The sequence below is a fragment of the Macaca fascicularis genome, chromosome 6 (assembly GCF_037993035.2).
Source record: "Macaca fascicularis isolate 582-1 chromosome 6, T2T-MFA8v1.1".
NCBI lineage: Eukaryota > Metazoa > Chordata > Mammalia > Primates > Cercopithecidae > Macaca > Macaca fascicularis.
The window spans coordinates 20155900-20181049 of NC_088380.1; the positions used below are offsets into that span (position 1 = coordinate 20155900).

Consider the following 25150-nt stretch of genomic DNA (forward strand, 5'->3'; position numbering starts at 1 on the left):
GTGCTCAGATTACAGGCGTGAGCCACCTTGCCCGACCCGTTTTTAAAGAGACTATCCTTTTCCTATTGTGTATTCTTAGCAACCTTGTTGAAGATGATTTTACTACCTATGATTTACCACTAAGATGATTTATTTAGAGACTCTACTCTGTTCCACGGGTCTACATATCTGTCTGCATGCCATTACCATACTATTTTAATTACTGTAGCATTTTAAAATATTTTGAAATCAGCAAGTGTGATGCCTCCGGCTTTGTTCTTCTTTTTCAACATTGTTTTGGTTCTTCAGAGCCTTTTTCTTTCCACATATATTTTAGAATTGTTCTTTGCTATCTCCGTAAAAAATGTCATTTGGATTTTGATAGGGATTTTACTGTACTTGTAGAGTTAAAATATAGTGTAGACATTTTATGAGAGTGCCACAGATAACATTACACACAGAAAAACTTAATGCTTTTCCATTAAGATCAGGAACAAAGCAAGGATGCCCACTCTTACCACTTATTTTCAAAATAGTACTGAAAGACATAGCCAGAGCAATTAAGCATGTAAATAAAATAAAAGGGAACTAAATCAGAGTGAAATAAGTAAAACTGTCCTTGTTTGTAGATAATATAATATTACATATATAAAAAATACAGGGTCCACAAAAAACAAAAATTGTTATAACTAATAAAAAAATCAGTAATGTTGCAGACATAAAATCAACATAAAAATTAGTTGCATTTACACATACTAATAAAAATTATTTGAAAAAAATAGAAAAACAATCCCATTTATAATAGCATTGAAATGAATTCAACTTTGTAAATAAACTAAGGAAGTGAAAGTCTCATGCACTGAAAACTATAAAACATGGATGAAAAATGTAAAAAGACAAAAGGAAGTGAAGGACTTACACACTGTAAACTAGAAAATATGGATGAAAAATATAAAAAAAACAAACAAATTGAAAGACATTCAGTGTTCATGGTTTAAAATATTTATTTGAACCGGGTGCAGTGGCTCGATACCAGTTCGAGACCAGCCTGACCAACATGGTAAAACCCCATCTCTACTAAAAATACAAAATTAGCTGGGTGTGGTGGTATGTGCCTGTAATTCCAGCTACTTGGGAGACTGAGGCAGGAGAATCGCTTGCAACTGGGAGGCAGAGGTTGCAGTGAGCCAAGATTGTGCCACTGCACTCCAGCCTGGGTGACAGAGTGAGACTCTGTCTCAAAAAAGAAAAAAATTGATAAACTTCTAAAGACAAAAATGTGTAATTTTAAATGTATATGTATAGATACTAAGGGTTGACACATGTGTTCACGTATGTGTTTGTGTTTACTCAATATTCAAGAAATATTTTTCTCAGCTCTCTTTCATAAGCATTGGAGAATACACCTGACATAAACTCACAGCAAAGTGAGGAAAACATTAGCTTTTAGTTTAATTAAACTAAATGTCCAAATAAAGTATGTTCAACCAACATATCTTGTCCTGTGTAAAGCACCCTCTTCTTTTAGACAAATGATCCCTTGACCTTAACCATATGGTTTTATCAAGATCTACCATTACTAAAAGATCTATCTTCCTTGATTCTGTGAATTGACATGGAAAAGCATGAGACTCAAGCGTTTATAGGATCCCTTCTTCCTTCTCACAGTTGATTGGTGAAGGGTAGGCAGCTGTTTCAAACATCTCCAAAAAGAGCATATGTCTCAAAAATGTTGAACTGGAACTAGAAAATAACTTTCATCTATCTTTGGTGGCACAGCTATGAAATACTAAGAAAAGGCTTTTGCCAATGGTCATGTTTCCAAAATTCATGTTGAAAGGTCAAATCTAAGGGCATAAAATCAGCATCAAAGAGAAGCCATGTGATTTGCACTGGCCTTGAAAATATCATGATGTTCCTGAAAAGTCACATCTGTTTTGTTCAACAAAATGTATAGAAATATTACAAAATATTAGTACAAATTCTCTAAAACATTTTGAGACAGAGACTAGGAGTCAATTTTTTTGGATGTTGTGGTCTCCAAGGTCCAACTAAATCAGAATTACCCACAATTACATTAACCTTCAAAAACCTGTCAAGTAGTTAATACCGGGATGGTAACACTAGAAAACCAGAGATGTCTTAGTTAACAGAGATAAATAAATACATTATAGAATTACTATGATGATAGCATTATAAAGAAGGTTGTTTTTACAAAGCAGATTGCAAAAAAAAAAAAACTGTTCAAATGGGTCACAAAAAACTCGTGGCCCAGAAAACATTTAGGCTGAGTCTTAAAATATGAAACAGATTCCTGGTACAGGAAGATTATGTTTATGGGGAAAAAAACCCTGATAATTCTTGATACATTTTAAGAATTGCAAACATAGTAACTTCCCCATTCACTATGTCCCATTAAACAAAATGAAGTACATTCAGATTAATATTTTGCACACTCTCCATTAAGTTGATAATTATAATTTGTTCATTATGAGTCAACTTTTAGTAGGCAGCCTTCAAGGTGGCCCTATTTTTTTATGCCTCCTGCTGTTCATATCCTTGAGTAATCATTTCCTCTTGAATGTTGGCTAGATATAGTGGCTCACTTATGATGAAGTGAGTTCAGCAAAAGTAATCAGATATCTCTTACAAGACTAGGTTACAAAACGACTGTGGTTTCTATCACAGGAACACTTTCTCACTCCCTCTTGTATCACTGACAGTGTTGGCTATATATAGTGGCTCACTTATGATGGAATGAGTTCAGCAAAAGTAAGAGGATGGCTCTTACAACACTAAATTACAAAAGGACTGTGGCTTCTATCACGGGAACACTTTCTCACTCCCTCTTGTATCACTCTCTGGGGCAAGCTATCTGTCACGTTTTCCTGAAGCCCATAGAGCAAGTGACTGATGCCTGCCAAAAGCCATGTGAGTAAGCTGGAAGCAGAAACCAGCTCCACTTCCACTGAGGTAAGCCTTTGGGCAAGACCTCAGCCCCTGCTGACTTCTACACTGGAATCTCATAAGCATGAACCAAAGGCACTCATCTAAACCATAGCTAGATTCCTGACCTAAAGAAATTGTGAAATAATAAATGTTAGTTGTTTTAATCTGCCAAATTGGAATGCTTTGCAACATAGGCATAGATAAACTATACACACCTTTGCAGTAGTTGCAGGTGATTTGCTAATTCAAATGGATTCTTTTTTTGTTCTTGTCATCCTGGGGCACTGTGAGTTATGTTGAGGAAAATTAAAAACCAAAATAAACAAACAAAACATGATTCTATTACACCCCTATTGCTGATTATTTCTCTTTCTATGACTTTATACTTTGATACATTTCTAACAGAAAAAAAATGAAAAATGTCATGAAACACACATGTGTGCTATTAAATCTTAATGTTCTGGTGTATTTATTTCAGGTCTCATTTTATAAGGTAACATTATTGAAGGCATAGGTGATGCTTCTAAGGCAGCCATTTGCTATAAACAAATTCTCAGCTCATCCTCCCGGAACCATGATCATCCCCTTACATATCTTAAAAGTGGCGGGCGCCTGTAGTCCCAGCTACTCGGGAGGCTGAGGCAGGAGAATGGCGTAAACCCGGGAGGCAGAGCTTGCAGTGAGCTGAGATCTGGCCACTGCACTCCAGCCTGGGCGACAGAGCGAGACTCTGTCCCCCCCCCCAAAAAAAAATTAATGTAATGTATTTCTACAAACATATACTATTTGAACTATATATTCAAATAGTATAGTTATTTAGATTTTAAGTTAATATTCATCTTTTTTTGTATTTTTTATTCAAAATCATAATTTGAGTTGTAAATAAGATGTTGTATATAGTTCTAGTTCATTAATCAGAATGTAGTATTTGTTTTAATAATATGCTACCAGTTATCTAATCTTATGTTTTTCTAATTTAGAAACAGTCAAATGAATTTTACTTTACATATCTCCATGTGCACATGCAGGAGAATTTACTTAGGCTACAGCTATAAAAAAGGCCCTCTCTAGAATTTTAGAACACAGCCCTTACCTGGTTGTATCACTACTTTGCTAACATCTCAGTTTCATTACAGACTTATCTTTCACTTTTTTCTTAAAAGAGAGTATTGTCCGTAACTTGGTACCTCATTTCTATTCCTTATACACACACTCCAGAAAGGTACATTTGTTCCTGTGGTTTCAACATCAACATATAAACTTATGGCTTCCAAATGAATAGTCACATCTACCATATCCTGAGTTTCTGTTAAAATATTCAAATGATGGTCACTCCAACTTTATGCTGGGCATCTACAGTCTTGTGTCTTTTTAAAAAGAAGTAAATTGAAACTATTTAGAATATTTAAAATGTAGGCCAATGAAAGAATAAATTGTTTAAAGTTTGCAACAAAAGAAGGACATAGGAAACTAAATGAACCAAATATGAAGGTTAAACTTCTTATAACACTCCCTTTTTGCTAATATAAACTATATTGAAAACAAAACAAATAAAAAACAAGAAACGAAAAAACTAAATGATAATTATATTTTTAAAATATCAATTTGACATCAAAATTAACTTCTCTCCTCACTTCTCTAAAATTGTTTATGTCCATGAAACTTACAACTGATAAATAATTATGTTTAGTATTAAAAATTACTCAAGTTGGCTGTATCAAAGGACATTCCACAATGAACAGATGTGTTATCTGTAGTAAACTCTAGCTATTTAAGCCAAATAGAAACAGTAATGGTAATATAATTTTAGAATCTGGTTGTCCAACTTCACAGAATTACTAAAATTTGCAAATAACATGCCAAATTTGTATTTATAACAAAGGGTTATTTATAACTACACACTAATATGTGACTATTAATGAAAAATTGGAAAAGACAAAATAGAAAAAAGGCAATTTGTTGTTTTATCACTAAAATAATTAAACATACTACTAATAAGGAGAGTCAATAAGCAACCAAAAACTTCCCAAGAAAGAAAAGCCCTGCAACAGATGGGTGTACTGTTTTAATTCTACTAACCATTTAAGGAAGAATTAACACTAATTCTCAAAATCATGCAAAAAGTAAAAAAAATAAGGAAAATTACCTAATTTATTTTATAAGACCAGTATTCTCCTGAAACCAAAAATAGACAAAGACACTGAAAGAATAGAAAATTAAAAACCAATATTCTTTATGAATAGTAATGCAAAAATTATTAATGAAATACTAGTAAACTGATTTCAGCATAATATCAAAGGAATGTACACCATGAGCAATTGGGATTTCTTTTTCCTGGAATGAAAGCTTAGTTCAACATAGGAAAATCAATTAATTTTCATTTTCATTAACAGAATAAAGAAAAAAAAATCACAAGGTCATGTCAATTCTACAGAAAAAGCAATTGACAAAATTCAATTCCATTTTATGATTAAAAAAACATAAAATAGAGCTATAAAAAAGAAACTTCTTCAACATAATAAAAGCCATATGTTAAAATCCCACAACTAATATTAAAATGGTGAAAGATTAAATGCATTTACTGTAAGATCAGGAACAAAAGAGGATGCCTACTTTTGAACTTTTATTCAACATAATACTGGAAATCCTAGCCAGAGTAATAAGGCAAGAAAAAGAAATTAAAAGCATCTGAATAGGGAAGGAAGTAATACAATTATCTCTGTTCACAGATAACATGATCTTACACTTAGAAAGCCGTAGGGATTACACAAATACACACACACACCCACATACACACACACACAAACTTTTAGAACTAATAAAATAATTCAGCAAAGTTACATGACAATGAATAATTGCAAAAGAAAATAAAGCAATTTCATTTATAACAGCATAAAAATGATAAAATATTTAGGAATAAATCTAACAACGTGTGCACTGACAATGACAAAATATTGTGGAAAGAAATTAAAGACATGAATAAATGCAGACTATTACAAGTCAACACTGCAAAACACACACACACACATACACTCCAATCTTTTAAATGGGCAAAGAACTGGAATAGACATCTCTCCAAAGAAGATAAAAAAATTAAAATTAAAAAAAAAGAAGACAATGACTAGTGTTGGTGAGGATGTGGAGAAATTAGAACTCTTGTGCTCTGCTAGTGGAGCAGTGAAATGGTACAGCCATTATGGAGAACAGTATGGAGGCCTCTAAAAAATTAAACATGGCAGGGCATGGTGGCTCATGCCTATAATCCTAGCACTTTGGGAGGCCGAGGCAGGTGGATCATCTGCAGTCAGGAGTTCAAGATCAGCCTGGCCAACATGGTAAAACCCTGTCTCTACTAAAAATACAAAAAATTAGCTGGGCATGGTGGTGGGCACCTGTAATCCCAGCTAATCAGGGGGCTGAGGCAGAAGAATCCCTTGAATCCAGGAGGCAGAGGATGTAGTGAGCCGAGATTGCACCATTGCACTCCAGCCTGGTGAAGAAGAGTGTAACTCCATCTCAAAAATAAATAAATAAATAAATAAATAAATAAACATCAAATTACCATATGATCTAGCAATTCCACTTCTGGATATATACTTAAAAGCATTGAAAGTGGGGTGTTAAAGAGATATTTGTACACCCATATTCACAGCCACCTTACCCATGACAGCCAAAAGGTAGAATCACTCCAAACATGCAGCAACAGAGGAACTGATAAAAAGGAATATACACATAAAATAAAATATTAATTATCATTACAAAAGAAATTAAAATTTGATACATCTTACAGCCTGGATGAACCTTGAAACGTTATGTTTACTGAAGTTAGCCAGGCACAGAGAGACAAATATTGCATGATTTCACTTATATAAAGTACCTAGAACAGTAAAATTTGTAGAGACAGAAAGCTGAATAACCAGAGACTCAGGAAAGGGAAAATGGGAAAGTACCCATTAAACAACTGAGTACAAAGTTTTACTTTTGCAAGACGAAAAGAGTTCTGTAGATGAGTAGTACTGTTGGTTGCACAACAATATGAATATACATAGTGTTACTTAAATGCACACATTAGAATTGTTAAAAGGCTAAATATTATTGTATATATTTTTTAACTACAAAAAATAAAATCAAAATGAGAATAATTAGTAATTCAGCTGTTCTTCAGAATGAGAAAAATGAAGAAGAGATACAACAAATGCTGGGAATTTATGATGAAAATCTGACCAAAATCATAAAAAAGTAGAATATGATATTACTACAAAAATATATAATTACCTTCAAAATGCTAGTTTTCCTTGGATTTTCAGTGTGTGAGGCTTAGATTTTCTGAGCTATGAGGTAGAGCAATGTGCATTTTTCAACTTTAGGCACCGAATTGTTTACATTATATCAATACAATCTTTTTTGTATTTCAAATATATGTGAATAATTTATAAATTATATTCTAACTCATTAGAAGTTTTTTTTTTCCTTTTTAATTTCTTCAAGTAGTGCTAGAATAATTTATTCTGGTTTTAAGACTACGTAATTTTACACAATTTAGGAATACAGATCTCACTGTGTAATAGGTTTGTATCTGGATGCACCATAATTTTGTATGCCATATGTGATCCTTTCACATAATTTCTTAGACTGCATCATAAAATACTAATGATTATGTAAAGTACATTTAAGGAAGGAAGATATGATGGGAATAATAAAAAGGCATTTGTCTCACTGAGGCTTGTCTCTTTTAATATACTTTTTTTTCCTCCAGAACAGCATTGATTCTAGTTGCTTTTTAAAAGACCTTGTGTCTTTACTACAGTAATTTTGTCAGTTACTTGAATAAGTCATTCCCTATGATTACCCCAAGGCCCTATACTACAAACACTGTAATAAATTTAATCATTACATTTGTTGGAACTATTTACTATTTTATAGTATTTACTTGAGAAAGTGAGATGCTTCTCGGGGAAAACTGACTGACGTGAGTGGTTAGAAACTATGATGTCTGACTTACAGTTTGCCTGTCTTTCCTGATAAAATTAATCAGAGAGTTTTTATAATCTCCACTTTAAATGTTTATGCAAATATAGTTTATGCTGAGAATGCTAATTTCAAATTAAAACACACACACACACACACACACACACACACACACACACACACACACACAAGTATTCTGAGATTTTCCTGCATTTAAGAGACGTATGTTGAATATTGATTATTAAGCATTGTGGTTGGCTCTACGTGCAATGTTTTTTAAAACATAAATCAAGTACATTTACATACTACTGCCATTTGAATGCCATACATAAAAAGGTCAATTTTCCTCTATCAGAATCTTTACTGTTCTCAGAAACATCTTTAAAATTGTTTAACCCAATACATTCTGTTTCTATGTGTCAACATGCACTATAGGAAAGCTGATTATTCTACAGAATGTTTTTTTTTTTCTTCCAAGTAATACTATAGTGGAACACTTTGTTTTCTCTAATTCTTAATCATAAATAACACATAAATGCTTGAAGAAAGACTGTTAGAAATTTTAATTGAAACAGTACACTTTTTAAGCATTCTTTGAAGGTGTACAAATTGATTGGTAATGCCTAACTATAAGAATCAAATCATTTCCAAGAAATGATTTGATTTCTACCTAAACAAAATATTACGTAAAGGAAAAGGAATTATTCTGTAACTTTGTTATGGTACACAACTACATAGATTAAAAACAAACCATAATACCATTGAAATGTCATGACTAGTACATTTCTAAACAGACAACTCCTTATAATTTCAAAATATTCAACTTTAAAATCAGAATGTAATACTATTATTTATCTATAGCAATTACTTTGTCAGAAAGAATATGATCTACAGGTGTATGTGTCTTATTTAATATAATAATATAAAATAAATTAATTCTCAATTGCCTTTATAAACTAAATACCATGATGTAAGATAAAAATATTGTGTTTTTATGAAGTCTAAATGAAAATAAAATAATAATATTAGTCATTTAAAGTTAATTTAATAATTTCAGCTTTATTTTAGAGTTCATCCTTTCAATCTAGACAAATAGAATATCAAATTGATGCAGAACACATCTAATTATCTTCCATAATCCTTCCATTTAAACTTAAGTGGAATGATCTTTCAAATCTGGATATGATGGAGTGGTATATCTAACTCCGCCATATAAAACAACTATAAAAGCTGCACAGTATACAGAAAATGACTGTTTTAAGGCATTGAAGAGCAATTAATGTAGGGAACTCTGGATGAAGTATGATTCTTGAGAGAAAGAAACCATAACAAAACAAATTTTACATGCAAATACACTGAGGGCATTTTAAAATATGTAGTGCTAGAGGAAAGAGTCCAAGCAGAAATTGTGGAGCTTTTGGAGGAGGGTTGGAGTTCAGAGCTGGCACAGGGGCTGAGAAATTGAGGACAAAAGCACAGAGAAGAAGAAACCTCAGGTAAGTGAGGAAAAAAACATGCAATTTTTCTTGTGGTAATTGTAGACATACCCACTACTTTGACATGTGTAGAGGCGCTGAGAAACCAAGAGAAAGTATATCTGGAAGGCACAGGCGCTAGGCAGAGATTTCAGCAGCCATGAGGTACTGGGGAGTCAGAAATTGGTAAACACTTGAGACCAGTGGAGAGTAAATGAAGAAAGATCCAGATTTCAGGAATAAGAGCTACTTCTCGGAAGTAAGGGGAGAAATAAAATAAGCTACTGCTAACAGAATCCAAATGATTTAAGTAATCCACACTCTATATGTCTGCAAGAAATAACTCGCTCCTCTTTGAAAGATTGCATAATCATGAACCTCTGCAACTCCTTTATGCAATGTTCAATCAGTAATTCAAAGGCATGATTAAAAATGAGCATTGGCTAAAACTAAGAAAGAAAAAAAATTTAAAAAAAAGACCCAGGCATGATTATGATATTAGAATTCTACAAAAAAGTTTTGAAATAAGTATGGTTAACATGTTTAAGTAAAGAAAAAGGTGGGGGATTTCAACAGATACTAATAATCTGTATCTATTAAACCCAATAAAAATTTTAGAACAAAAATGTCAATGCTGACGTACATACTTAATAGATTTAATAGATGGGTTTAAATGCTGAACAAAAAGCAGAAGAAAGGATTGGTGTACTAGAACAAAAGGTTAATATAAAATATCCAGGTTAAAGAAGACTGTAAAAAACTGTAGAATAATAATTATTATACAGCAAAGACAGTAATAGATGAATGTTATATAATTGAAATACCTAGCTGACATGCTTTGTAGAACTAGTAGAAGAGAAGTGAGAAAATGAGGTCGAAGAAATACTTGCAAAAATTCTGACCAACAGTTTCTCAAAACGAACAAAAGATAGCTTAAAACATCTTTACAACAATAAGTCAGATTTTTAAAAAGTAAATACCTAGGTACATTGTAGGTTAAACTTTTGAAAACAAAATACAACAAAGAATATCTTAAGAGAAGAAAGATGCATTAAACTACAATAAACTAATGTACAGTAAAGTAATTCTACAGTTGCTTTTTTCAATGAACAAGATGGTAAACAGCAAATTATGTTAATAATTATTGAAACAAAGAAAATCCTTCAAACTAAAATTCTACTCTGATTGGAAATGCTCTCTACAAATAAAGGCAAAATTGTAAATTTATATAGAAAAGCTGAGAAAACTCATTGCCAGTTGTCCATCACTAAAAATGGGAAAACATAGTATTTTTAGGAAATTTATAATTCCCTTTAGAAAACAATAATTCTAGAATGAAACACAGAAATTCAAAGAGAAATAAATAGTACCAGGAGGGGTAAATTATTCTTGACTTAAAAAATAATTATTTGCTATATAACACAACAGCAATAATGACAATTTCATATAGGACTGAATATATAAGATGACAAAAATAGAAAAAAAAGCAACAAAGGGTTAATGACATTAAACAGTTTTAAAGTTGTTCTATTTTCAAGCAATGAAATAATTTAAGGTAGAGTGAAATAAATAATATCTATATTGTTTTTTAAATAGAAAAAAGTGTAAAAATGTAAAATTTTAAAAAAGTGAATGGAGGACAAAATTAATGAAATTAAATAATTTAAAGAATGTGAGAGAAGGGAAAAAAGAGAAGAAAAGATTAGACAAATAGCAAATGATATACCTAAATGAAACTATGTCAGTAATTAAGGTAATTATAAGTGTAGTAAATCAACAAAAGCAAGAAAAATTATAATGTCATTTTAAACTAAACAACAAAAATATTAGCTAATTGGTCACAAGAAACATGTATAAATTAAGAATAAAAAATTAAGAACAATAAAGTTTGAAAGTAAAATTATGGAAAGCATTATAACCTGCAAACCATAACCAAAAATATATGAAGGAAAAAAAAGAGAACTCTGGAATAGCTATAGGAGACAAATTAGACTTTAAGGTATACAGCATTATTAGAACTATAGAGGTACATTTCACAATAAAACAATTTTAATCAAGAGAAAGATATCAAAGCCTTCAATTTGTGTGCATCCAGTAGCATGGTTTCAAATTGCAGCTAAGAAAAATTAGAGGAAAAAAAGAGAAATGGAAACTTCCACTATCATCTTGGAAGCCTTTAACATCTCTCTCAATAACAGACAAGCAAATATTCCATAAGGATATAGAAAATCGGAATGGCACAAGGAATAAACTGGAATGAAATTTACATATATAGAACATTAACCAAGCAGCTGCAAAATTTACCTTATTTTAAAGTGATTAGGAACAGTTATCAAAATCAAATATATACTGGCATTTTAAAGAAATGCTCAAAATGTTTCAAAAGATATGCCTGCAACCATAATAAAATGACCCAGATATCATTTTCAAAAGACACTAGAAAGACCCCAATTCTTTGATAATTTAAAAAAAAAAAAATCCTGCGCATTTTGATGAGTCAAGGGTGAAACATTTTTTCTCTTTTAATTTGTTTCAAACACAATTTTAATGATGAAAATACTATATAAATTCATATGTGTTCTCATAACAATGAAAATTAAAAAAAACAACAGCTCTCCCCTAAAAATATCACATCAATGCCAACATCTTCAGCAATATTTTCTTTTTCATTAACATTAGACATTGTCCAAACCAGTTAAACAATTGTGATGTTTACTAACTTTATGGGAAATACTGCCATCTATTGAACTTTTAGAGCTTGATCCTCCAGTATTACATGGCACTAAACCAACTGCGGTCACAAGTGAATTTACGTTCTTGGCAATTTGCTATCATTTAAGTTCTGGAGAAAGTTATGTTAGATTAATCTAACATAATGATAGCAAGTTTCCAAAAACTGAAGCTCACTTGTGGCTGCAGTTGGTGCAATGTAGTATTGGAGGATCAAGCCCTAAAGGTCGATTCATTGTGATTATTTGGCATGTGTTATGCTTCTTTCTGTTACTAGATTATTCACCTTACAAGAGCGATCCTCAATATAACAATATAATTCCTTCCATTTAGGATATAGAAGGTTTGTTTTGTAAACTTTCATGTAAAGTATTGAATTTTACATGCATATGGTTTGTGCAGAATGGTAAATGTCTGTGACTTTTTATCTATCCAAGAATAAGTTATGCAACAACCATAACCCAGAATACAGTTTTTAAAATCCAGAATAGGAAATGGCAGAATAAGACAGATGATCTTTAATAAAAGAACTAACACTAGGGAAGTTTATATCTTTAGATAGATGATTTTCTCTAGAAGGAGAAGTGCACATCATTTGTGTACTTTGAGTAGAATTTCAAGCCATAGATGGGCTGATTTGTTTTCTTTCACTGTGAGTCTTTTTATTTTGTTTTGTTTTGTTTCAGTGGCTCCTTTTCCAACACCATATAGCCCAAAGGTTAGCATGAATTTGAATCAAATAGTAGCTACCCTTGCAGTTGGGCATGCATTATCCAGTCTCTATATTCCTTTTTCACATTACTGATACTGACAAGCAACCTGTTTCCTTCAAGCCATTTATCTCACTTGTATCCTAAGCTACTGAGTTTGTAACTCTCTAGAGTAGAGACATTGTAAAGCAAATTATTAGCTCTAATTTACTACCTCTCAAACACTTACTCAAAGCCTATCTACTTCAAGATAAAGTGATAACTAATTACCATGCAATATAACTACCCTAGTCACTTTCTCAAGCACGGTAGATTAACCATGGAGGAAAAAACACTTTGAGAGAATATTTTTTGCAAAATTTGTAGTGGGGGATGTTTATACAAGAGTCAATTGTAAGAAGTATAACTGTTTCAGACAGGTGATGAGAGAAAGAAGTAGAAAGGGCAACTGTAAAAACCTCACATTAAGAGACACAATTCAACTACTGGTTCCATTTGATGACAGGATATGAGTTTTATAGAATTTGAACTGTGTATAGACTTGCGCATGTCATGGTATTTTGTGAATACATGTCCTTAAATCATTTCTTTTCTCCAAGCAGTTTACAATACTTCCCCACTAGGTACATAGCTGTTTATTTAATAAGTTGCAATTTATGGATAAATTAAAGAGCACTTCACTACAAGCTACTTTTGTTATGGTGACACCAAACTTTTGCAAAAGCAGCATTGTTTTGTTCAAAAGGAGTGCAAGATAAAGTATCTTTTAAGAAACCCAAAGTGTAAGCTTCTGAATGTGTAGTGCCTCCTTTTCAAAACTCTAAGAACACCTTGAAATGCAGCAGGATTTATATCTGTCAATCGTTCTACCGGAATGTTACTGACTGAAGAAAGATAGAACTCATTAGACACAATGAGTTAACTCAGAGAGTATACACTTATTCTGTCTGTCAGGTAAAGTGATTATTTTCATTGTACACTGATGTTTCAACAATAACAATATTATTGATCAAAACAATAAAATTAGGAACAAATGTCTATTATATATCTATATTCATCTATATGAATAATATTCCTTATATCCATCACAATTAAAATGTTCTGTAAACCTCTAAAATCAGTCTTAACAAACCTGTAAATTTAATAATTATTTTAGGAAGAGATGGAGAAAAAGAGAGTGGGAGATGCTATGTGTACTACAAACCAGCATTTACTGAACCCTATGATGTACAACCTGAGTTTTCTGTCTATTAAGGCTATAATATGAATGTACATCTTAAAAATAGTGGCGGTAGAATCTATTTGAAAAAAAGATAGGCAAGTTGGTATCCTAAATTAAAATAAAATTTATATTCTTCCGAGTCTGCATTATCACTTATTATCTTTTTTTAATCTTCAACTTCAATTGTACCAATCTATGAAGTAATAACATTTACCTCATGGTGATATATGTGTATATGCATATTGTTTGAACTAAGTGATAACATTGATACGAAGATTCATGCTAATCTGTAAAATGTTTTAAAATTTAATTATATTTTATGGCTCAATAAAATATGGACTTATCTGTGATCTATACTTTTTTCATAGAGCAAAGGCCACTTGAACGCACCAAGTAACATTATCTTATCTCTGGCATCAATATTTTAAAATGATTTTTTACTTAACTGTGACTACGATTTGCATGTATTTAATAATGATCTTTTAATAATGGTAGTTTGACAGAGTATTTAAATTCAACTAATTAACTCATTAAGAATCAATTATGCAATGCTGGGCACTCACTGGGCTGAACACCTAAGTTTACAAAAACAATTCGATGTCTTCCTATCATAGGATCTCATAAGTGGAAGGGGATCTATGTACCTGCAGAAATTAGTCTAACATGAACAAGCATGCAGCAGTGCTGTGCAAGAGGGAAAAAGGAGTGAGTATCTTCTAATTCTGCAACATGAATTTCAGAGAAGCTTGTAACAGGGATTTTCACAAAGGGCTGTGAATAAAGAAAAACTTTAGTTGAAGTAAGGATGTACAAAGTGTTATATTTTAGGAGGAGGCAGTATTCCATTGTGTCTAGGCCTGAGGTATACTGCAAATGCTATTAAGAGACAAGAGATAAAGCTGAGAAAGGTGTTTCACGCTGACTTGAGAAGAGCCTTTATGACATATCAAAGCATCTAATTTATGACAGTTTTTAAACATCATTTGTAAGATGAACATAAGAGACAAGTCCTCTGTAGGATATTTCTGATTATTAGTGACTGCCGTATAAAATGTTATCTATAGTATCTTCCATTTTTAAAATACTCAAATATATTATAATTATATCCTTTACATTTGGAACATGTCATAAATACGATCTCCCTCCAAACCTACAGGATTCATATCTCTCCTCTCTCCCCAAATTGCGTACTGAATTATGCTTTCTGTTTTCAAGTCTTATATTTTACTCTGAGACCCCATCTTATCATATTAGCTGCAACTTGCTTTTGGATAATGCGTGTGTGTGTGTGCGCACATGTGTGTGTGTGCATGTGTGTGCTTGCACGCATGCGTCTTAATTGAGCGTTCATTCATAACATGAAGAGTTTTTTTTTTTTATTTCAGTCACAGAAAGTATATGTGGAATAAGGTTGCATGAGAAGAATGTCCACATTAAAATACATTTTCAGCATCCCCATGAATACTTTAAGAATACACAGCTACGGCGGCAAAGGCAAGGTGCCAGTTTTTAGTAACACCACATCATTTTTAATACTTAACTTGATGCCAAGTGAAACTCCCACTCTGAACATGTTCCCAGTTATTTCCTAGGTTCAGAAGACAATAGCTGGAGTGTTTTTCATGAGTCTTACATGAAGAACGGTGGCCATATAGCACAAAAACAGAACAATTCTACTTAAGGAAACAGTAACATAACATTGTTCAAGTATTTCATCTTTACATAAAAAGATAATGATACATTCAAATCATGGAAAACAAGTACGTACTTTGAGGAAAGCGCGGTGGGTTGTCATTGACATCGGTTAAGGTGATGTTGACTGTTGTAGACCCCGAAAGCCCTCCAACTTGCCCAGCCATGTCTTTGGCTTGAATGACCACCGAGTAATGTTCTCTGGCTTCTCTGTCCATGTTATGTAAGGCCGTTCTAATAACTCCTGGAATAGATATGTTTTAATAAACAGTATGAGCTATATAATAAACAGGTATCGACAAACATACATACATATTTTAAGAAATGTCTTTTAAAATAGCATATTTTGGGGATAAAGCCACACATCTGAGAAAAACAATACCTTACCAATGCATGAATACTGTCTCTTTGAAAAATTTACTTATTATCCCATGCCTCAAACATCCTATTAAGTAAATTAAGATGCCTATCTCTCTGCATTCCTTAAATAGATGGTCCCTTGGCCCTGACATGGTGGCTCATGCCTGTAATCTCAGTACTTTGGGAGGCCGAGGTGGGCGCGTCACAAGGTCAGGGATTTGAGACCAGCCTGGCCTATATGGTGGAACCCGTCTCTGCTAAAAATACAAAAAAAATTATCCGGGTGTGGTGGCATATGCCTGTAATCCCAGCTACTCAGGAGTCTGAGGCAGGAGAATAGCTTGAACCCGGAAGACGAGGTTGCAGTGAGCAGAGATCATGCCACTGCACTCCAGCCTCGGCGACAGAGCGAGACTCCATCTCAAAAAAAAAAAAAAAAAAAAAAAAAAAAACCAACAAAAAAAGTACATGGTCCCTCAAGGGCAGTCCTGACACCCTATTCCTAGTGCTAGTGTGCTGAACATTTTACAACTTGAGCTCCTCAGAAGTGTCAACTAAGATGGTCATATTGATTTAAGCAGAGGCTAATTTTCCTCTTTATAGAACAATTTACATAGCTTCCTGGCAGAGTTATCAATGTTTAATGATGGAAAACATTTGAGGAGTTTAGACACTTAAACAGAGATTGTAGGTAGGAGGCATCTTAACATGTATCAAAGACTAAGAAACTCACTATTTTTGTTAGAAAACAACTTTAAGGAGAACTAGATCTAAGTATTTAGGCAAAATAAAGAAACTGGTAAGGTTTATTGTATAAATCATATGTAAAAAACCACATTTTTTATCACAGTAGTGCAAAGAGGGACGTTTAACACACTTTTGCATGATGAACCCTTGGGTTGAATAAATAAATTAAAACTATTAAATACCATTTGTGATTATGCATACATAAACATCCACCTCAACATACATCAATTAAATAGCTCTGTTAATGGAGTCTTACATTTTAAAGCTAAAAACACATTTTCTGGAGGATAATGCTTACTCAGGGGATATTAACTATGCCATAACATAGAATATTGCCCTCATGTCCATGAGATAGATTATAAACATGTGTATAAATATATGTATATTTATGTGTACATATATATTTATATGTCCATCTATATATGCATATAATTATAAAATATAAACATATTTGATCCTTTAAATATAAGTCATTTTTTCATAAACATATTTTCATTAAAAATATTTTAATCATGTCATCTTTAATAAACACACCAATGACTTTCAATCAAACTCACACTTGATTAGTTACAGTACAATTCTTAAGAAGTTGTCGATTATAACTGTTACCTATAGGCTTTACCAAATACTTTTATGGACAATATTTTCATTTATGAGAAGAAAGGAGTTATATATTTATGATAAAATAGCCTTTTAAAAGCAGAAAGGAGTATTCAATGACTTGTTTTTTCACTTATTTTGAACATAAAAAAGTAAATCACTATTTTCTTTTTTTATTGAATTGATTGGCTATGTAATAATGACTTTGAGAGGAGAGCCTCAGGTATCAGAAGAGAAGACCCCATAACTTTCACATATTGTGAACATATAATTGAGGGAATTCAGAAAAACTTTCCTGAAGCTAAATAGAAATGAAAATTATTCTTATCAAAAGAAATTATAATAATATGATAATAAATGATTCATCTAACTCATGCATATGAAAAAGCCTCAAGCACCCTTATTAAAAAAACAATGTTTTATCATGTGATAATTACATTAGTAGGAACTGAATTGATACAGAAATGAACAAGCAAATAATTTATGAAATTGTTTTATGACAGAAATTTATGTTTTCTACTACTTGAAAAAAGTAAAGCTGTCTTTCCTAAGGAGAATTAATTATAAGTGGGACTTGTTTTTGGTGGGGAGAAATATGAGATTATTATCAAAGATAAAGGTTTACAATAAAATTATTAGTGAGTTTTGCAAAATAGATATGTAAAGGTAAAACTAAGTATTATGAAGTGAATGACATGTATCTACAACCACTTCCAGGATGAAATGGGAAGAAACTTGCCAGCCAAATTTGCTCCTGAATAGAAAAGACCATATCCAAAAAGGACCCACACTTCTCTAAAAGGATTGTCTCGGGATTAATTTAAAATCACAACTCGCGGTTGGGCGCGGTGGCTCAGGCCTGTAATCCCAGCACTTTGGGAGGCTGAGGTAGGCAGATCACGAGGTCAGGAGATCGAGACCATCCTGGCTAATATGGTGAAAGCCTGTCTCTACTAAAAATACAAAAAATTAGCCGGGCGTGGTGGTGGGCACCTGTAGTCCCAGCTAGTCGGGAGGCTGAGGCAAGAGAATTGCTTGAACTTCTTGGGAGATGGAGGTTGCAGTGAGCCAAGATTGCACCACTACACTCCACCCTGAGTGACAGAGACTCCATCTCAAAACAAAACAAAAAACAAACAAACAAACAAACAAATCACAACTCTCTTGAGGATGGCCCAACTGCATGTGCTTAACTATGACCCCTGCTGGAGACATATAGATAATCAGAAAGTGTTATAGTCAAATTGCCATAACAACACGATTTCAGTAAAAGATGATCACTTTCTAACCAGGAGCCCAGATGCATTTTCTGGGATAACCTAAAGTACAACTGATACACAGTAACGTCTTATTTTTCCTTTTAAATAGACTCTATTTAGAGCAGTCTGAGGTCCTTTCACAGTAAAATTGAACAGAAAGTACAAAGAATTCCCATATACCCTTTACCTCCTCCATGAGCACAGCCTCCCCACTAACAGCTTTCCATACCAGAATGGTACATTTGCTACTATTGATGAACCTACATCGACACATCTTTACGATCCAAAGTCCAGATTTTACAATAGGGTTTACACTTGGTGTTTTATATTCTATGGGTTTTGACAGCTATGATGACATTAAACTACTTCGTAGTATCAAAATAGTTTTACTGCTCTAAAAATTGTTTCTTCTCTATCATTTATCCCTCCCCTACCCCAGCCCCTGGCAACCACTAATCTTTTTACTGCCTTCATAGTTTTGCCTATTCCAAATATCATGCAATTGGAATCATGCAGTTAGCCTTTCAGATTGGTTTCTTTTACTTAGTCATATGCATTTAAGGTTTCTTTATGTCTTTTCACAGCGTGGTAGCTCATTTCCTTTTAACTCTGACTAGTATTCCATTATCTGGATGGATCATAATTTATTTTATTTACTCACTTACTGACGGCCATCTACTTGCTTCCGAGTTTCAGTGATTAGGAAGAAAACTGCATAAATATCTACATATGGGTTTTTGTATAAACCCAAATTTTCAACTCATTCGGGTAAACACAAATAAGTGTGGTTTCTGGATTGTATAATGAATTTACCTGAAATTGTGAACAATGTTGAAATAAGTTAGGGGAAAATGGCAAACATTTATATCTTACCAATATTGTGATAAAAAGAATTAATTAAATGCAAGAGTAATTCACAGCCTATGTTCCATTCTCAATGCTTAGCATAATAGCTGTCTTTTGTTAATAGAATAAAATATATATTATGAGTAAACATACACCTACACCCTCACCACACAGATATATACATTGATTACCCCCCACCCAAATTTTATGCACGAAGCTACATTTGAACACAGTGAAAACATCAAGCAGAATGATCGTTTTAATAAAAAATGGGTTAAATGTGAAGCTATACAGGCAAAATGATCATACATAATGGTATTCTCAGGAAATGTTCAGACTACCTTGCCCTAGCTTAACTTTTCCAATGCTCCCTTTCATTTAAAACAGTGTGGCAGTTTGGACGATCAATTATTTTGTCACTCTAATTTTTAGAATATTGCTATTGGTTTTCAAACTTCTGTTTAAAATTATCCTGAAGTTTCCTCAATGATCAAATTGCTTGTATTCAGTCCCCAGAAATTTTGATTTAGTAATCTGAAGTGGGACTGGCTTACACATATCTCCAATAGACTATTGTATTAATCTGCTCAGACTGCCAGAACAAAATACCATAAGCTCGGTGGTTTTAAAAACAGAGATTTATTTCTCACACTTTCAGAAGCTAGAAAGTCCAAGATCGAGGTACCGGATGATTTTATTCCTGGTGAGGTGTCTCTGCATGGCTTGCATATGGCCACTTTCTTACAGTGTCCTCACATGGGCTTTGTTCTTTGCAAGCACTGAGAAGAGGATGGGGAATCTCTCTTTTTTTTTTTTTCTTAATTTTTTTAAGCCACTATTTTCATCATGAAGGTCTCTTCCTCATGACCTAATCTAAGCCTACCTACATTCCAAAGGCCTCATCTGCAAATACCATCCTATCTGGGGTTAGGAATTTAACTTATGAACTCTAAGGGGGTCGGGACACAAATATTCAGTTTTATTTATGTGCAAGTGGTTCAAGACCATATGCTGAATAGACAACAATTAAAAAGGCAAAGTCATGCCATTATATTTCCATGCATTTCTTCACACTTTTATCTTCATCATGTCATGCCAACAAATATATGTGTATGGGGATCACATAGGCACATAATATACAAAAGTGAAGTGCATTTTACTCAATTGTAAAAGCTAAGCCAATGGATAAAGATATAATAAATTATATATACATAGTCCAAGTAAGAAAATATGTTTTATTTGTTTGGTTGGCCATTTCTCTCATGAGTCCATGTATCCAGTAATTGCAAAATAATTTATTCTTGTCTTTGATAAAGTCTTACCAAGGGAACACTGTGTAGCCTTTTCATTTAGTACATTTTTAAAGCCAAAAATACAGAGCAGTGAAATTAATTTCCATAAATTACTGCATTGCTCATTTGTTTAAAAATAAAGAAAAAGCTCCTCTTTTCAATACATCCTAGGTAAATGGTTACGGCATATTCTGAATGTTTGTCGGAAAGACTTCACTGGCAATGTTTACTTCAAAAATTTTAACTTGAATTGTTGCCTCTTATTCTCTTGTGATGCTGGGTTGAATCAACAGGATGTGATTACCTGTGTATCATTTTGTTTTGTTTCTTATTACTTCGCTGGTAAACAATTGTAGGTGCCCGATTGCCTGCAAATTACCTCTGACTACTGTTTCCCAATCACCTTGATATGTAGGGGCTTGTAACTGGGAATTACTCTCTGCTGTACACAAGTTCATAACATTGAAAATGTGTCTGTGATTATAAACATTACTTGTTGAGCTTGAGTCACTAGCCTACCATATGTTTATGCCTCCTGACTAATAATATTCGTACAGCAGATCCTCCAAAATGTCTTCTTGCATTTTTACCCACTGAAAAGAATCCAAGATGAAAATGTTGTACACATTTTGTTTATTAGATAATACCACAGAAGACTGCAAAATAAAAATGCCTAACAGGCTAGAACAAATAAACAAGCCTGCACATTTAAATTCTTACAGAAACCGCCAAGGTAGACACACATATTTATGAGAGAAAATGGTAAGGTTCCTTCTATGTCTAAACTACACATGCGTACTTCTGCTTATTTTCTTTCTTTCCTTCTTTCTTTCTTTTTTGAGACAGAGCCTCATTCTGTCACCCAGGCTGGAGTGCAGTTGTGTGATCTCTGCTCACTGCAACCTCTGCCTCTTGGGTTCAAGTGATTCCCCTGCGTCCGCCTCCTGAGTAGCTGGGACTACAGGTGCATGCCATCATGCCCAGCTATTTTTTGTATTTTTAGTAGAATTGGGGTTTCACCATGTTGGCCAGGCTGGTCTTGAACTCCTGGCCTCAAATGATCCGCCCATCTTGGCCTCCCAAAGTGCTGGGATTACAGGCATGAGCCACCACACTTGGTCTACTTTTGGTTCTTTTTCTAATTTGTTCAGTTTTTCATTTATTCATTTAACATTTATTATTTTACAGAAAATAGGTAGGACTCCCAGTGTTTCTCTAATGGAACACGTGGACCACTTAACAACTAAATCATGTAAAGTGCTCATTACCATGCAAATCTACTCACATCTTCGACCTACTGAATTAGAATCCAAGGCAGTGGGTCCCAGGCATAAGTTTTGTGACAAGTTGCCCCAGAGATGCTCGTGAATGTACAAATTTGAAATATCTACCTATTTAACCACATATGGTACCTGGCCTTAAGGTACTCCTATTTCATTGGAGGATCTGTTTATTCAAATGAATATGAGTACTAAGAGATTTAAATATATCTAAAAGTTTTGTTGACCATTTTCTAAATAAAGGCACTAAACATGTTGGCAGTAACAAGTCTTCTCTTCAACTGCCTGATTGTGGTGATTTAGGTACTTGTAAAATTCTTTATGTTATCTACACAATTTATATTTAAGTATTTTAATATTTAGTATATTACATGCTATCTATATTTCACATTCTGAATTTTCTCAAATGACTTTATGAAGATAATGCATCTTCCATACATTTTTGTCTGTATAGAAAGCAAAAATAATTAGACATTTAAGTGATGCATATCCATCAGCAACGTAATACAGATATCTGTTTTCTTCATTCATCATTGCCAATTCAATGTGTGCTGAATGTGTTTCCACTCTGTATAAAATGTGGGGTATAAAGACATATAAGATACAGCTTATGAAGTTGAAATGCTATGATTAGAATGTTCAATGATATGGAAACAGATATGCAAATCTCTAAAGTAATACAGAAAATATTTTACTAAACACAAAACAGACTTCAGAGGTCATAGTGATCACAATGGAAGCGTATGAAGGAAGAGTACCCATTGGGGAGGGCCATGTTTGTAGGCTGTGGATTGTATGGAGAAAGCAGGGTATTCATGGAAAGGACACTTGACATGAACCAAGGCTTGGGGTCTGGAATATGCACGGCAATATTGGACAGTGCACAAATTTAGCTTCAGTGGAAAGCATTAGTGAGATAATGGCAGAGATTAGGTACTCAGTGATTAAAATACACCTTTACATTTAAAGGTTATTTAATTTTAATATTTACAAACATTCAATATTTTGTTTCACAAGTGGCTGAAAGTTTGAACAGTTCTACCATTGCCCTTGTGGAAAGTCAAGATTGACCAAACTTCCCTATTTATCAGTCACTGTCATGGCTGCGGTTTAACCAGGGCATAGTTGTCTCTATCTCTGCTGGTAAATTTAGCACATTTGTGACTCCAAGCTTCCAGTGGGTGATAGATTAAAACCTCAGATTTTATTTTATTTATAAAGAAAAATATATATGAAATTATATGAGACACTGGCATCTTAAAATTTCTTCCAAAACACAAGCTACTTAGCTGCAAGCTATGACTCCTGGAATTCACAATCATAAATTCACAGAGGTAGACATTTTTATGCTTTAGTAGGAAGATTCAATACTTCTGTAATGTTTTTTTTCTCTTCCTACCATTAAAATTGATGGTGAAGTATTTCATTTCTGCTGAGGAGAAAAGGAAGGAGAATTCATATGTTTTGTGTAGAGACTGTGAATTAAGAATCCCTTAAGGGAATTCATTTAGGGTATATACCTCATGTATGTATTGCCACACATTCTATTAGAATGTGAAAAGAAAAGCTCAAAATGTCAATAACTCCTCTCAGATCAGAATATTACAAATTTGGAAAATCTGAAATCATACCCGGGATTTCTGGACACTAAAATCTTAATGCCACAGTGGCATTAGCTCAAGGAATTTAGCCTTTGTAACTTGCAGAGTTTATAGGACAGAATTGGTGTATTTAGAGAGGGAGAGATAGAGAGAAAAGAGGAATAAGGAGGAGACGGAGAGGGAGAATGAAAGAAAGAGAGAGGGGATATCATCATAAAAGTGGTCACTACCTCTAAGAATTTGAAAACATAAATTAGGCAGATGCAGTTATTTTAATACATCACTAAAGATGTTTCAAACTTAGAGTGTTTTATTTTTATGTTTTTCATTTTTCCTTGCATTTTGTTTATTTTATTTCTGTTATTATTGTTCAATGTGATCTGTGTTTTCAAAAGCTCCATTTTTCTTGCTGATATATTGAATAATCATACTGATAAAATCATAGGGCTGCCCAGGGATTCTGCAAAGGGCTACTCTTCTCCAGACTGCCAAACCTTCAGCACAACTACTCCAGAATGGAATTTACTAATACATTAAGAGGATTTACTAATGGCATAACAGATGCTCCTTGACTTATGATGGGATTGCATCATAATAAACCCATTACAGAGTTGAAAAAGTATCATGGGTAAGAAATCATCTAAATATGGCAAAAAAATAAATTAAACTGTAGACTTTCACAATAGGTTTACCTGTGAGTAAATATCATTAGATAGCACAGAAAAATATCACTTTTCTGCTTAAAGAGGTATAATTTTCCACTCCCTGTTGATACGAAACTCATTGCACATAGTCAGCAGCCCTGTGGTTTAGCCCAAACAAAAACCTAGGTTTTTTTTTTTTTTTTTTTTTTTTTTGATGTAGAAATTGAACTTTCTAGATCATAAGGTAGTTCTATTTCTTGATATTATGTTGAATTCCTATGCTGTTTCATTTCCACCAACAGTATGGCTCTCCAACCTCATCAAAACCTGTCTTTTGTTTTTTTGATAATAGCCATCCTAGCTGGTATGAGGTAATATCTCCTTGTGGTTTGGATTTATATTCTTCTGATGATTAGTGTTGTTGATTATCTTTTTATATACCTTTTGTCCATATCCAATAGAATTATAATCGGGATCTCATAGAGATACCTACACTCATATGTTCACTGCTGCATGAACCTTGAAGACATTATGTAATGTAAAATAAGCCACTCACAGAACAAATACTGCATGATCTTACTTATATGAGGAATCTGAAAATGGCAAATACATGGTGGTTTTCCAGGGGCTGAGTGAGAGAGAAATGACTTGTTGCTGTTCAATGTGTATAAAGATTTAGATATGCAAGATGAATAAGTTCTAAAGGCTGTACAACATTATGCCTACAGTTAATGATACTGTATCAGGCACTTAAAAATTAGTTTAAAGGGTCGTTCTCATAGGTGCTATTACCAGA

At 33.2% G+C, this 25150-nt stretch overlaps 1 protein-coding gene across 10 annotated transcripts in view; it reads right to left on the bottom strand.

Moving 5' to 3' along the window:
• Nucleotides 1-25150, bottom strand: part of CDH18 (cadherin 18) — a 1123620-nt gene that overhangs the window by 125258 nt on the left and 973212 nt on the right. For all 10 annotated transcript variants that reach the window (XM_015451232.4, XM_073995099.1, XM_073995098.1 and 7 more), the window contains one exon: nucleotides 15802-15969. In XM_015451232.4, the coding sequence (XP_015306718.1) occupies nucleotides 15802-15969 (168 nt within the window). The remainder of the gene's footprint in view (nucleotides 1-15801; nucleotides 15970-25150) is intronic.